This window comes from Oncorhynchus mykiss, chromosome 9 (assembly GCF_057628025.1).
Source record: "Oncorhynchus mykiss isolate SJ-2025 chromosome 9, ASM5762802v1, whole genome shotgun sequence".
Lineage (NCBI taxonomy): Eukaryota > Metazoa > Chordata > Actinopteri > Salmoniformes > Salmonidae > Oncorhynchus > Oncorhynchus mykiss.
In genome coordinates, this window is record NC_143030.1 from 29,529,624 (window position 1) to 29,545,472 (window position 15,849).

The following is a 15,849-nucleotide window of genomic DNA, read 5'->3' on the forward strand; positions in this document are numbered from 1 at the left end:
TCATCTATCTACACGCAGTACTCCATAATGGCAAAGCGACCTGATGGTCACTCTGACAGAGCTCCATAGTTCCTCTGTGGAGAGGGGAGAAACTTCCAGAAGGACAACCCTCTCTGCAGAACTCCACCAATCAGTCCTTTATGGTAGAGTGGCGAGACGAAAGCCACTCCTCAGTAAAATACACATGACAGCCCGCTTGCAGTTTGCAAAAATTCCCGTAAAGGACTCTCCATGGGAAATAAGATTCTCTGAAACCAAGATTGAACTCTTTGGCCTGAATGCCAATTGTCACGCCTGGAGGACACCTGGCACCATCCCTATGGTGAAGCATGGTGGTGGAAGCATCATGCTGTGGGGATGTTTTGCCTTTACCTCCCTTCTCACCTCATTTGCTCACATCGTATATAGACTTGTTTCTACTGTATTATTGACTGTATGTTTGTTTTACTCCATGTGTAACTCTGTGTCGTTGTATGTGTCGAACTGCTTTGCTTTATCTTGGCCAGGTCGCAATTGTAAATGAGAACTTGTTCTCAACTACCTGGTTCAATAAAGGTGAAATGAAAAATAAAATAAATAAAAAATGTTGTTCAGTGGCAGGAGCTGGGAGACTAGTCAGGATCGAGGGAAAGATGAATAGAGCAAAGTAGAGAGAGATCCTTGATGAAAACCTGCTCCCGAGCACTCAGGTCCTCAAACTGGGGCGAAGGTTCACCTTCTAACAGAACAACGACCCTAAGCACACAGACAGACAACGCAGGTGGCTTCGGGACAAGTCTCTGAATGTCCTTGAGTGGCCGAGCCAGAGCCCGGACTTGAACATCTCTGGAGAGACCTGAAAGTAGTTGTTCCGCAACACTCCCTATCCATCCTGACAGAGCTTGAGAGGATCTGCAGAGAGGAATGGGAGAAACTCCCCAAATACAGGTGTTCCAAGCTTGTAACGTCACACCCAAGAAGACTCAAGGCTGTAATCGCTGCCAAAGGTGCTTCAACAAAGTACTGAGTAAAGGGTCTGAATAATTATGTAACTGTGATATTTCCATTTTGAAATGTTTTTATACTTTTGCAGGTATTTCTAAAAACCTGTTCTTGCTTTGTCATTATGGGGTATCGTGTGTAAATGTACGAGTTTTTATTTTAAAGTCCATTTTAGAATGAGGCTGTAACGTAACGAAATGTGGAGAAAGTAAAGGGGTCTGAATACTTACCGACCGAACTGTATAGGAGATCATTCTCCTACAGATCATTCTCCTACAGATCATTCTCCTACAGATCACTCTCAATCAGATCATTCTCCTACAGATCATTCTCCTAGAGATCATTCTCGTACAGATCATTCTCCTACAGATCACTCTCCTACAGATCATTCTCCTACAGATCACTCTTCTACAGATCATTCTCCTACAGATCATTCTCTTACAGCTCATTCTCCTACAGATCACTCTCCTACAGATCATTATCCTACAGCTCATTCTCCTACCGTTATAATTCTTCTTCTACAGCAGTTAAAAACACTTTCCCTGAAATGCAAATATTTTCCATTGAAGCCCTAACAGATACAGTATACATTTGCTCCAGCAAACCCTCTGGACAAGACCTGTATTTATACCTAATAGCTCAAACGACTCCATGCATGCTGTAGCCATATCTTATGCCCTTACATGTAATTCATGGAGGTAGCAGGGCTATGCAAATAATAGCTTATTTAAAAGACCCAGGGGTACATTTTCAGGATTCACAACCACAAACTGTATAATTAACCTAACTCATTGACTTTCAGATTGTGGAGTGTCTTTGTTCAAAAATGGAGCCCTGCACCATTTCAACCAGAAATAATTTTGGGGCAAAGCTGTGCGGGATACCGTGCTGTACTTGTGCATAAGCCCTCTTCCCATAACTATAATGCTCACCGTGCAGTGTGTCCCGGCATTTAATAGGGCCCATATGGTTTTGTAGCGGACGATAAACATTGAATGCATTTGTTTTATCATCTGGTGAATAACATTGTTTAAGAGGAGCGGAGGGGGATTGAGATTCTACGATATACGACGGACAGACATGGAACCCATCTGGGCATGTCTCTCTCTATGTTTCAGTCAAACAGCATTAGAAGGCAGATGTGTAAGAATATGCTGCTTTGAGGGTTAAAGTGATTTCCGTAGCGTGATAGAGAGTTGCTTTACTTTGCTTGACTCTGCTTTTCCCCCAGAGATAAGGATCAGGCTGTCTTTGACGTTGATCGTATTTGTCTCCTTATCCCTGTGATATCATATTTACTATCTGGAGCACTCAAAAGAGCGCAGGGCCTATCTTAGATCTAATGAAGTGTGTGTGTGTGTGTGTGTGTGTGTGTGTGTGTCTTGTGCAGCCAGATTTAATGGCGCCTGTCTGCTAACAGCGAGCGCGACCACCGAGATGAAAGACGCGACGAGCAGGGGATAGTGGTGATATAAACACAAGCAGGCAGCCAAATCAAGATCCTCTCTCGCTCGGTTCTCCCTCTCTCAATTTCTTTCTCTCCATTCCCCCTTCTCTCTACCTCTCTACTCTCGCTCTTCATTACCCTTCTCCCCCCCCCCACCTCCCCCACTATCCTTCCCTCCCTTGCCTCATCCTCAGTATTTTCATTTTGAAAACAGAGAAGGGCCATGTTCAGTTGACAAATGTTGCAGATCGAATTGGCATGAATAGAGCCAATGTGGTTCCTTATTCTACATGTCAGAGAGTCATGTTTGTTCTACATAGTCTGTTTCTATATCTGAACGTTCCAAAATGTGACGTCCTGCTGGATGGGCCCCAGATCCCCCTCTCTCTTCCTCCCCCTCTTGTTTATTTCCATATTGAAAACAATAGCAGACCTCCTTTTTAATGCTCTCTCTCTCTCTCTCTTGGGAAAGTAGGTTAGGCTTGCAGTCAGTCGAGGACACTGTCGCATCCTGCCACCACAGCAAAACACTCCCGGCAGCCGCGTCGCTTTGGCGAGGGAGGATACAGAGGAGTGAGGGGCACGGGCGGGGCGGCCACACGGGGTATGACCCCCAGCCATGATTATCCATGGTCCGTCGTAGTGACCCTATGCGCCAATTACTGTGATAAGGGAGCGAAGAGGGCCGGGGGGCTGACATGAGACTGTTCTCCTCTCCTTCTCCACCCTCACTGTATGGTGTGTGGTGCCTGTTAGAATGCACAATGAGATAAAAGCTGTCGATATCTAACCCAGCATTGAAGAGGACAGACGGCGGGGGGAGGCAAAAATGAGAGTCATGATGAAGAGTGATTGATCGTAAATGGCGAAAGAGGTGAGAAATGTATCTCTGCTCTTTCTTTCATCTCCTCTTTCTTTCCCTCTCATCTCCCTTTCTCTTCATCGTTCTCTCTCTCTTGCTCTTTCCGCCTCTCTTTCCCTCTCCAGGAAGGTTCCTGGTGGATTTAGTTGATTTGGACCACATCTCCCAGCATGCAGCAGCAGCAGCGTTGCCCTGGGAGACCCCATCATTCTGCTGAGGGAGTGTGAACCCAGACAATGTGCTGTTGCTCCTCTCATTTCACCTCTCATAACAAGCCCAGATCTAACCTGTCTCGATGTCAGCCTATTGGGTTGAAAGGGCTGCCATCTCACCATGCAGGTTGAGATGCGGGGTATATCTCAACAGTGTAGAGGGGTTTCCTTTACTTCCGTCGCACCATATGGGATGAGTACTAATAGGAAAAAGAGTGCATCTCAATAGTATAAAGTGGCTTCCTTTCCTGTCTTCACCATGATCACTGATGTGGCATGGCCTAAAAGCCTATGAAATCCTTTCACTTGTTTGTGTTAAAAGTATACAAGGAAAGGAAGCCATATATGAGTATTGAGACACACCCCAAGGAGAAGGTTGCTGTAATACCAAGCCATTAGGTTAGTCAAAGACGGTAGTAGGTGGGGACAGGTGAATAATCTTCTGTGGCCCATGCAGGACTAGTGGGCAGGGAGCCCCGTTGTCATAAGTCAAGGGGAGAGAGGTAAATGGAGGGAGAGATAGTCCACGGGCATCGTGCCACCCTCCTTAAATCTCCCAAAGGGCTTGTTTCACCACCGCCACCTTTCACTTTCTCTCTGTATGTAACCCACTCTCGCCCTTTCTTCTGTTGTCGTTTGTCTGTCTGGGTCCTCATCCCTTCGTTCTGTATCTCTCTCTGAGTGACTGTTTGCCTTTTTATGTCTCCTCTCCGCCACCCCTCCTCCCTTTCCTTTTCACCTCCTAACCCCATCTCTCTGTTGCTCTCTGTTTTGGGTGAATAGTGTGAGGTAATGGGTCTGACAGAGACACAATGGAGGAACATTTCCAGACAGGAAGAACACTGAGGCGGGGTACACAAGGTACAAAAAATAAATAAATGAGGTCACAGTCAGTCTTCTGGTCTTATTATGCGTCATTCTACAGACTGGCCCCCTTTAAGACTTGGTTTTGACTCTCCACATGACCCTTTACTTATAGGCAACTGGGCATAACATCCATTTTGACACTTTGAGTAATTGTCACTTCACTGAAGACTAGTTTTCCCTTACTACTGGAGTAGCTTCGAAAAGGGCATTTTGAAAAAGTTACATTAGGCAGGGTTCCGTTTACTCAGGTTTATTCGACAAAAGCAATGTCGCAACAAACAACAAAAATACGCAATGTGTTTTGGAAACGGCAGACATAGGAAACATTTTCTGACCATCGACAACATTTTTTAAAATCCATTCGACAGGGGTGGATATTTCTTTTGTAAGATTTTGGAAACGGTTTGGGAATAAATTATGATTGTGGAATCCTTTTTGTCATGAAACTATAAAGGTCCACTCCACATTTAATTCTAAATACCTATTGCTTGCTAAATATATATTTTTTTAACTTTCTGTAAAAATGTTTCTTTGCAGGACAAGGATTGCCTGAATTGCTTCGCCTTGCTTTTCTGGTTGGCTGGCAAGTTTCACCATCCAATTATTTCCGATCTACAAGAGTTCCACCATGGCACGGACATGAGAATTATTAGAATATGGCAAATATTTGTCAATTATTGCATTCTATCCATGCTGGCTTTTACGGGCTACCTACTGTAAGACATGAAACATCTTCAAATAATATTTTTGCAGGAATCTCCTTGCGAAGGATTTTGCCGAAGATTGTATTGTATTGTATTGTCTGTCGACAATGTATTAATGCGCAATTTGCCGAAATGGGTAATGGAAACCCTTCAACCACTACATTTTTATTGGACAGTATAAAAACACGTGTTTTTAGGTGTGACGTCGTCATGTCCAGCACGTTTTGAACGACACAACATAGTGAAATGGAAATCCACCCTAGCAGACAATTATCGCATTTATTTATCCACTCAAACTTTCTAAATGTCGACAACAACAACAACAAAAATCCCTGGACAAGTTGATGGAAACATAGCTAGTGATAGCCTTGCCTCACAAAACACTCTCAAACTGCTATTTTTATTAAAGTGATATAAATCTACAAAACATCTATAAACAGATGATATCAACAACTCACAATAATGTCTCTGTTAAAGCCAGACATCTCCATAAGGAAGGTGTTTGGCCTCTGCCGCACAGCACATTGATGTGTGACTAGTGCCTCAGCACAAAATGGCTGCCGTGTATCACCTAGGCACATGTAGGAACATTTCATTAGTGCATAGGGTGATTCACTGCCAAAATACTGCCTAACACTAAGAAACTGAATGTAAGCTACAGTGTAGAAGCAATTCGTAGATCTGCTTTTCAATGGCAGGGAATAGCAATATCAGAAACTTTATATTTATTTCTTCAAAATAAAAAGGAGAAAAGTGACACTGAAGTTAACCCGATTGCAAAAGCTACTATAAAGATGGCTATGACACAAACATGCAAGCAAGCAAGCACGTACACACACACACACCGATGTGCGCGCGCACACACACACACACACATCCACAGCATACCCAAGCTCATTCCATTTCAGCTCTAGTTAGGAAAATGCTCTGATTATGTATTCCTTTGAAGTTGATGCTTCAAAGCACTACTTTATTAGGTCATTTCTGTTTAACATTTTAAGAGGCATTTGGTTCATTTCATATTTAAACATGCAGGGAGCAGAAAATGTGAGAAAATAAAATGAAGAGACTATGAGGACACATTGATATTTGCGAACATCTTCAAAACATGTCTTACTAATGTTTTAGACATGTTATAGCTCAGGTCCCGACAGTAGCACAGCGCACCCATCTTTTGACGTGTCTCTCTGTACATTGTATATCTTGGAGAACGGTACAGAAGTCTACAGTAAAAATCGGACATACATTGTTGGTATAATGGTTGGTGTTATGTTCATTTCATAAAGAGTGCATGTGATTGCAATGGGTGCAAAAACAAAGACAACTGTCCTAAAAACAGCCATCATTTTCTACAGAAGGCTGCTTGCAACGAGTTTGGCCCTGAAGAGAGTTCAGAGAAGATGAGGACATTGAATTAAGCTCGGACCGTCACTCAAGCGTTAAATTGCCTTAAAAGAGAACTGAATTTCATCAGAGCATTGGGTGAAATAAAACTATTATGCGTGCCAATGTCAACACATGTCCAAACTTCAAATGAACTGTACTGTAGTGTGGACTACTACCATAACAGCCAATCATAAAATACTTCCACATGCACATCTGTATAACTTTAAATGCCTCCCTTTGTACTGCTACATGCCTATATAAGAATACATACTTACAGTTGAAGTCAGAAGTTTACATACACCTTAGCCAAATACATTTAAACTCAGTTTTTCACAATTCCTGACATTTTATCCTAGTAAAAAATCCCTGTCTTAGGATCACCACTTTATTTTAAGAATGTGAAATGTCAGAATGATAGTAGAGATAGTATTTCAGATTTTATTTCTTTCGTCATATTCCCAGTGGGTCAGAAGTTTACATACACTCAATTAGTATTTGGTAGCATTAAATTGTTTCACTTGGGTCAAATGTTTCGGGTAGCTTCCCACACTAAGTTGGGTGAATTTTGGCCCATTCCTCCTGACAGAGTCCGGTTTGTAGGCCTCCTTGCTCGCACACGCTTTTTCAATTCTGCCCACACATTTTCTATAGGGTTGAGGTCAGGGCTTTGTGATGGCCACTCCAATACCTTGACTTTGTTGTCCTTAAGCCATTTTGCCACAACTTTGGAAGTATGCTTGGGGTCATTGTCCATTTGTAAGACTCAAGCTTTAACTTCCTGACTGATGTCTTGAGATGTTGCTTCAATATATCCACATAATTTTCCTACCTCATGATGCCATCTATTCTGTGAAGTGCACCATTCCCTCCTGCAGCAAAGCACCCCCACAACATGATGCTGCCACCCCCGTGCTTCACGGTTGGGATGGTGTTCTTCGGCTTGCAAGCCCCCCCTTTTTCCTCCAAACATAACGATGGTCATTATGGCCAAACCGTTATATTTTTGTTTCATCAGACCAGAGAACATTTCTCCAAAAAGTATGATCTTTGTACCCATATGCAGATTCAAACCGTAGTCTAGCTTTTTTATGGCGGTTTTAGAGCAGTGGCTTCTTCCTTGCTGAGCGGCCTTTCGGGTTATGTCAATATAGGACTCATTTTTCTGTGGATATAGATACGTTTGTACCTGTTTCCTCCAGCATCTTCACGAGGTCCTTTGCTGTTGTTCTGGGATTGATTTGCACTTTTCGCACCAAAGTACGTTCATCTCTAGGAGACAGAACTCGTTTCCTTCCAGAGCGGTATGACGGCTGCGTGGTCCCTTGGTGTTTATACTTGCATACTATTGTTTGTACAGATGAATGTGGTACCTTCAGGCTTTGTAAATTGCTCACAACGATGAACCAGACTTGTGGAGGTCTACAATTTGTTTTCTGAGGTCTTGGCTTATTTCTTTTGATTTTCCCACGATGTCAAGCAAAGAGGCACTGAGTTTGAAATTAGGCCTTGAAATACATCCACAGGTACACCTCCAATTGACTCAAATTACGTCAATTAGCCTATCAGAATCTTCTAAAGCCATGACATAACTTTCTGGAATTTTCCAAGCTGTTTAAAGGCACAGTCAGCTTAGTGTATGTAAACTTCTGACCCACTGGAATTAAATAATCTGTCTGTGAACAATTATTGGAAAAACTACTTGTGTCATGCACAAAGTAGATGTCCTAACCGACTTGCCAAAACTATAGATTGTTAACAATAAATTTGCGGAGTGGTTGAAAAATGAGTTAATGACTCCAACCTAAGTGTATTTAAACGTCCAACTTCAACTGTACACATGCCAATACAAATTAATACTGTAGTGAACAGAAATATAAATGCAAATTGCAACAATATTAAAGATTTTACGGAGTTACAGTTCATAAAAGGAAAACAGTCAATTGAAATAAATGAATTTGTCTCTAATCCATGGATTTCACATGATTGAGAATACAGATATGCATCTGTTGGTCACAGATACCTTCAAAAATGTAGGGGCGTGGGTTAGAAAACCAGTCAGTATCTGTTGTGACCACCTTTTGCTTCATGCAGCGCAACACATCTCCTTCGCATAGAGTTGATCAGGCTGTTGATTGTGGCTTGGGAATGCTGTTCCACTCCTTTTTAATGGCTGTGCGAAGTCACTGGATATTGGCGGGAACTGGAACACGCCGTCGTACATGTCGATCCAGAGCATCCCAAACATGCTCAATGGGTGACATGTCTGGTGAGTATACAGGCCATGGAAGAACTGGAACATTTTTAGCTACCAGGAACTGTGTACAGATCCTTGCGACATGGGGCCGTGCATTATCATGCTGAAACATGGGGTGTGGTGGTTGAATGGCACGACAATGGGCCTCAGGATCTCGTCACCGTATCTCTGTGCATTCAAATCGCCATAGATAAAATGCAATTGTGTTCATTGTCTGTACCTTATGCCTGCCCATAGCATAACCCCACCGCCACCATGGGGCACTCTGTTCACAACGTTGACATCAGCATCAGTCTGAGGCCAGAGTCTCCTATCTGTGGCAAGGCGTACCACATCACTAACGACGAGCCAGGTCTGCGGTTGTGAGGCCGTTGCATGTGCTGCAAAATTCTCACAAATAATGTTGTGGTAAATAAATGAACATTCAGTTCCCTGGCAACAGCTCGGGTCGACATTCCTGCAGTAGGCATGCCAATTGCACGTTCTCTCAAAACTTGGGTTTCAACTGTTCTGTCTGCGGCTATGGAACCCTGACCTGTTCACCGGACGTGCTACCTGTTGTTTTCAAGTCTCTAGAGACAGCAGGAGTGGTAAAGATACTCTTAATGATCGGCTATGAAAAGCCAACTGACATTTACTCCTGAGGTGCTGACTTGTTGCACCATTGACAACCACTGTGATTATTATTATTTGACCCTGCTGGTCATCTATGAACAATTGAACATCTTGGTCATGTTCTGTTATAATTTCCACCCGACACAGCCAGAAGTGCCATCATAGCCTGGTTCCTCTCTAGGTTTCTTCCTAGGTTCTGGCCTTTCTGGGGAGTTTTTCCTATCCACTGTGCTTCTACACCTGCATTGCTTGTTGTTTGGGGTTTCAGGCTGGGTTTCTGTACAGCACTTCGTGACATCGGCTGATGTAAGAAGGGCTTTATAAATACGTTTGATTGATTGACTGAGACATCTGTGGCATTGTGTTGCCCGACAAAACTGCACATTTTAGAGTGGTCTTTTGTTGTCTCCAGGACAATGTGCACCTGTGTAATGATCTTGCTGTTTAAACGGCTTCCTGATAAGCCACACCTGTCAAGTGGATGGCAAAGGAGAAATGCTCACTAACAAATTTGTGTACAACATGTTTGAGAAATAATATTGTATTTCAGCTCATGAAACATAGGATCAACACTTTACATGTTGCATTTCTATTTTTGTTTTGTGTACACGCCTATACCTATTCAGCCTAGATTGTATACAATACTTGTTTTTCAATACCCATGCTAGTATCTGTCCCTCCAGCACCGTGCTATGGCGCGGACGCCCTCTGTGTGATACTGTGGGATGTAGGGGAATGTGGAGTCATGACTCAGAGCTCAGCGCAGGGCAACACATACACACGCACTGACAGATACAGATTCTATAAGTTCCTGTGCCCCTGTGTGTGTCTATGTATGTGTGTGTGCGCGTGTAAACGTCTCTCTTCAGTGTGTGTATATGTGCGTATGTGCCTATGCTCTACAGTGAATGTGTGTTTGTGTGTAGAATCTTGTGTGTGTGTGTGTGTGTGTGTGTGTGTGTGTGTGCGCAGGTGGACAGACCAAAGGGCGTGACATTTACAGAGGGGTCTTGAGAGCGCCACATTGCTCACTGTCACGCCCTGACCTTAGTATTCTTTGTTTTCTTTATTATTTTGGTTAGGTCAGGGTGTGACATGGGTGATGTATGTGTTAGTTGCCTGTGTCAGCACTATATTTAGCTCCACGTTCGTTTTGTTGTTTTTTGTAGTTTGTTTAAGTGTTTCTTCGTCTTCATTAAAATAAGATGTATTCATCTCACGCTGCGCCTTGGTCTCCTCCATACATCGAACGTGACAGAATGACCCACCATAAAAGGACCAAGCAGCGTGAAAGGGAGGAACAGCGCTTTGTGGAAGAATGGACCCGGGAGAAGGATGAGTGTGTAACAACCTGGGAGGAGATAGAGTGGTGGTCTATCGATCCAGGGAGAGTGCCAGAGCCCGCTTGGGATTCTATGGAACAGTGCGAGGAGGGATACAGGAGAATGGAGGAACGGCGACGATATAAGGGTACACGGCTAGCACGGAAGCCCGAGAGGCAGCCCCAAGATTTTTTTTGGGGGGTGGCACACGAGATTGGCTAAGTCACGTAGGAGACCTGAGCCAACTCCTCGTGCTTACCGTGGGGAGTGTGTAACTGGTCAGGCACGCGCACGGTGTCTCCAGTGTGCATTTCTAGCCCGGTGCGCTCTATTCCAGCTCCTGCATTGGCTGGGCTAGAATGAGCATCCAGCCAGGAAGGAGGGTGCCGGCGCTCCTGGTCTCCAGTGTACCTCCTTGGACCTGGATATTCTGCGTACTGTGAGTCTGTACAGCCCTGTGCGTCCTGTGCCAACACCACGCACCAGGCTTCCTGTGCGTCTCCAGAGCCCTGTACGCAAATTTGCAGGGCAAGTTTAACCATCCAGCCAGGACGGGTTGTGTCAGCTCTACACTCCAGACCTCCAGTACGTCCTGTGCCTGCTCCCCGCACTCGCCCTGAGGTGTGTGTCCGCAGCCCAGTACCACCAGTGCCAACACCACGCACCAGGCTTCCTGTGCGTCTCCAGAGCCCTGTGCGCCCTGTTCCTCCTCCCGGCCCTCGCCCTGAGGTGCGGGTCCCCAGCCCGGTACCACCAGTGCCGGCACCACGCACCAGGCCTATAGTGCGCCTCGACAGTCCAGTACGCCCTGTTCCTCCTCCCCGCACTCGCCATGAGGTGCGTGTCCCCAGCCCGGTACCACCAGTGCCGGCACCATGCACCAGGCCTACAGTGCGCCTCGCCAGTCCAGAGCGTCCGGCGACAGTACCCAGCCCAGAGCGTCCGGCAACAGTACCCAGTCCAGAGCGTCCGACAACAGTACCCAGTCCAGAGTGTCCGACAACAGTACCCAGTCCAGAGCGTCCGACAACAGTACCCAGTCCAGAGCGTCCGACAACAGTAGCCAGTCCAGAGGGTCCGACAACAGTACCCAGTCCAGAGTGTCCGACAACAGTACCCAGTCCAGAGCGTCCGGCAACAGTACCCAGTCCAGAGCGTCCGACAACAGTACCCAGTCCAGAACGTCCGACAACAGTACCCAGTCCAGAGTGTCCGACAACAGTACCCAGTCCAGAGCGTCCGGCAACAGTACCCAGTCCAGAGTGTCCGGCAAAAGTACCCAGTCCAGAGTGTCCGACAACAGTACCCAGTCCAGAGCGTCCGGCAACAGTACCCAGCCCAGAGCGTCCGGCGACAGTACCCAGTCCAGAGCGTCCGGCAACAGTACCCAGTCCAGAGCGTCCGGCAACAGTACCCAGTCCAGAGCGTCCGGCAACAGTACCCAGTCCAGAGCGTCCGACAACAGTACCAAGTCCAGAGTGTCCGGCAACAGTACCCAGTACAGAGCGTCCGGCAACAGTACCCAGTCCAGAGCGTCCGGCAACAGTACCCAGTCCAGAGTGTCCGACAACAGTACCCAGTCCAGAGCGTCTGACAACAGTACCCAGTCCAGAGCGTCCGACAACAGTACCCAGTCCAGAGCGTCCGACAACAGTACCCAGTCCAGAGCGTCCGGCGACAGTACCCAGTCCAGAGTGTCCGGCAACAGTACCCAGTCCAGAGTGTCCGGCAACAGTACCCAGTCCAGAGCGTCCGGCAACAGTACCCAGTCCAGAGTGTCCGGCGACAGTACCCAGTCCAGAGTGTCCGTCAACAGTACCCATTCCAGAGCGTCCGGCAACAGTACCCAGTCCAGAGCGTCCGGCAACAGTACCCAGTCCAGAGTGTCCGGCAACAGTACCCAGTCCAGAGTGTCCGGCGACAGTACCCAGTCCAGAGCGTCTGGCAACAGTACCCAGTCCAGAGCGTCCGGCAACAGTACCCAGTCCAGAGTGTCCGGCAACAGTACCCAGTCCAGAGCGTCTGGCAACAGTACCCAGTCCAGAGCGTCCGGCAACAGTACCCAGTCCAGAGCGTCCGGCTACAGTACCCAGTCCAGAGTGTCCGGCAACAGTATCCAGTCCAGAGCGTCCGGCAACAGTACCCAGTCCAGATCGTCCGGCGATAGTCTACAGACCGGAACCTCTTACGACGGGCCGCCGACTGGAACCTCTTACGACGGGCCGCAGACCGGAACCTCCTACGATGGGCCGAAGACCGGGACCTACCACGACGGGTACTGTCACGCCCTGACCTTAATATTCTTTGTTTTCTTTATTATTTTGGTTAGGTCAGGGTGTGACATGGGTGATGTATGTGTTAGTTGCCTGTGTCAGCACTATATTTAGCTCCACGTTCGTTTTGTTGTTTTTGTAGTTTGTTTAAGTGTTTCTTCGTCTTCATTAAAATAAGATGTATTCATCTCACGCTGCGCCTTGGTCTCCTCCATACATCGAATGTGACACTCACCATGTGTCACAATACATGTCATCCCAGAGTGCTGTAAGGTGGTGAAATATCACCCTCCATACTAATACAGCAGTTTAACCGCTGACCTAACCTGGCTGGCCGACAGGCTAACTCTCATTCACCTCCGGTAAAAACACACTAATGTCAATTTTTTTTTGTTACTAATTGGTCTTTTAACCAATTAGATCAGATCTTTTGCCTAGAATTGGCTAAAAGATCATAATTGGGCTGCCTGTGTAAACGCAGCTTCAGTGGGTTACCAGATATGACTAAGGGTTAAAATGACCACAATTCACATAGGGAGCAATTGGCACATACTGTACTGCCTACATCCAAAATGGTGCCCTATTTCATTCAGGGCTCTGGTCAAAAGTAGTGCAGCATAGGGAATATGGGTGCCATAGGGAAGAATAACCTGGATAGTCCGTTCTGTGTTCTATCAAATTACTGTACTACCATTCCTCTCCATTCCCTTATTTATTGAGAGACGGCTGTGTGTGTGTGTGTGTGTGTGTGTGTGTGTGTGTGTGTGTGTGTGTGTGTGTGTGCGTGCGTGCGTGTTGTGCCCTCTGCTGGAATACAACTAACACTTCTTCTCAATCCTCTTTCAGAGCTACAGTCGACTTCATGTGTTATGGGGACATCTAGTGTTGGGTTGGTTGCACGTCGTGTTCCAACCCTAGCAGGGATGATTTCAGTGTGCGTCACGCCAGCAGCAATAGAGTGAATGACACTATTCATCATTTCCTGACTCTGCCAGTATGCTTGTAGAGATGGCATGAATATAGTTATGCTCTGCGTATGTGGAATGAGTGTAGCACATAACAAATACAGATACATACAGATACTTAAAAAGAAGAAGAAAGGGAATACGTTTGTGCACTCAATGACAGGCAGACGCGCACAACAAACGCACCAAGCAGGTTTCTCCTTTGACATAGTTAGGGCTGCACTTACCTCGTCTGTTGACATTTAAATAGTGACAGTTTGCTGTCGTTCTCTCAGCCTGCGTGGAAATGCATTCGTTTGTTCTCATAAATGTGTCTATGTTTTGTTCCAGAGGGCAGTGCCCTCAATGGAGATTACCATACAACCCACCAGCCGTGTCACATGATGTATACTAACACCAGCACACCTAAAACAAATAAACCTACTCAGCATGGCCCCTGTTTATTTGAATCAGGTGTGCTGGTGTTAGTATACACCAAATATGTAAAAGGACTGGTCTGAACACAACGGCTGTGTCTGAAATGGCTCCCTATTCACCACTAGCTAGCCCTATGGGCCCTGGTCAAAGGCAGTGCACTATAGAGAAAATAGGATGCCATTTTGGCTGCACCCAATGTCCCCAATACAGAGGAGCTTCACCTGCGTGTTCAGTCGGCTATGGGCGAGAACTAACACCTGTACAGTCATACGGACCCTCAATCGTAGGGGTGAATTCACCGGTGTCGGAGTGGTGTGAGCAGAGAAAGTGACATGCTGTTGAGTGGAAATGGAAAGGATAGAGATTTGCCTACAAAAGCTATTGCTGAGACGAGCAGGAGGGAATAGAATGAGACTGACGGACTAAAAGACAACAACGGGGGAACTAACTGAAAGAAGGAAATGGGAGAGGGGATTGATAAGAAAAGTGCATCACGGAATGGAAAAGGAAGATCCTAGTGTTGTCTCAGAGGCGGAAATAAACTGGACAGAATGATAAGACTGAGAGCTGATTAAAAAGCCAAAATGATCCGAGAGAGATGGCTAAAGAGAGAGATGGCTAAGAGAGAGATGGCTAAGAGAGAGATGGCTAAGAGAGAGATGGCTAAGAGAGAGATGGCTTAGAGAGAGATGGCTAAAGAGAGAGATGGCTAAGAGAGAGATGGCTAAGAGAGAGATGGCTAAGAGAGAGATGGCTAAGAGAGAGATGGCTTAGAGAGAGATGGCTTAGAGAGAGATGGCTAAGAGAGAGAGACATAGTGATAGAGTGATCACGTATATGACGTAAGGGGAACGGCAGCATTTTATGGGGGACACATCATACAGAAGACAGTGGCACAGTGATATAAGTCTTAGAAATGCATATAATAAACCACTTACTGAGGTTACAGTCTATCCTGATACAATCTGGCGGGAGAGAGAGCGAGATGGTGAGGTCAAATCAAATAAAGAGAGAGGAGAGAAAGGAGAAGAAAGGAGAGAGAGAGAGAGAGAGATAATAACATTTTACATCCTTCAAGGTACATTCTGCAGACAACCAGGCATTTCGCTAGGGACCACCATCCGGGGACAGAGCTACGAGTCAGGATCACCCTTTGCCTTTTCCACACCTCCGTCATCCCCCCCCCCTTCATCCGCCCATCCCTCCCTCAGTCCCTGCAGCCACCATTCAAAACCCACCCAGTCCCAATGCGCTACAGAAGGCAAGATATTCACCCAATCATTGGTACAATGAAGCTCTGGAGCTGTAGGTCTACTTGGCGGTACTTGATGGCCAGGGAACCAAGCCCATTCAATAAGCGGAGGATGATAAACGTGCATTTTTCAAGTAATCCGACTCTTGATCTCTTGTGCTAGATAGACAAAGATGACGTGTGGAGCGCGTACAGCAAGGTCATCAATTCCACGTGTGATGACATCGTGGGCGCGACCGAACGTGGAAACAGTGGACATGGCGTACAGATAAGTCGTCTTCGATCGAAACGC

General features: G+C 46.1%; 1 protein-coding gene across 13 annotated transcripts in view; it reads right to left on the reverse strand.

Moving 5' to 3' along the window:
* The window catches only part of nrxn2b (neurexin 2b), a 1,005,166-nt gene that overhangs the window by 515,296 nt on the left and 474,021 nt on the right, over positions 1–15,849 (reverse strand). For 11 of the 13 annotated variants that reach the window (XM_090183934.1, XM_036987703.2, XM_036987702.2 and 8 more), the window contains one exon: positions 15,244–15,270. The exons of the other annotated variants lie outside the window; for them this stretch is intronic. In XM_090183934.1, coding sequence (XP_090040060.1) covers positions 15,244–15,270 — 27 coding nt within the window. The remainder of the gene's footprint in view (positions 1–15,243; positions 15,271–15,849) is intronic. 13 annotated transcript variants of the gene reach the window in all.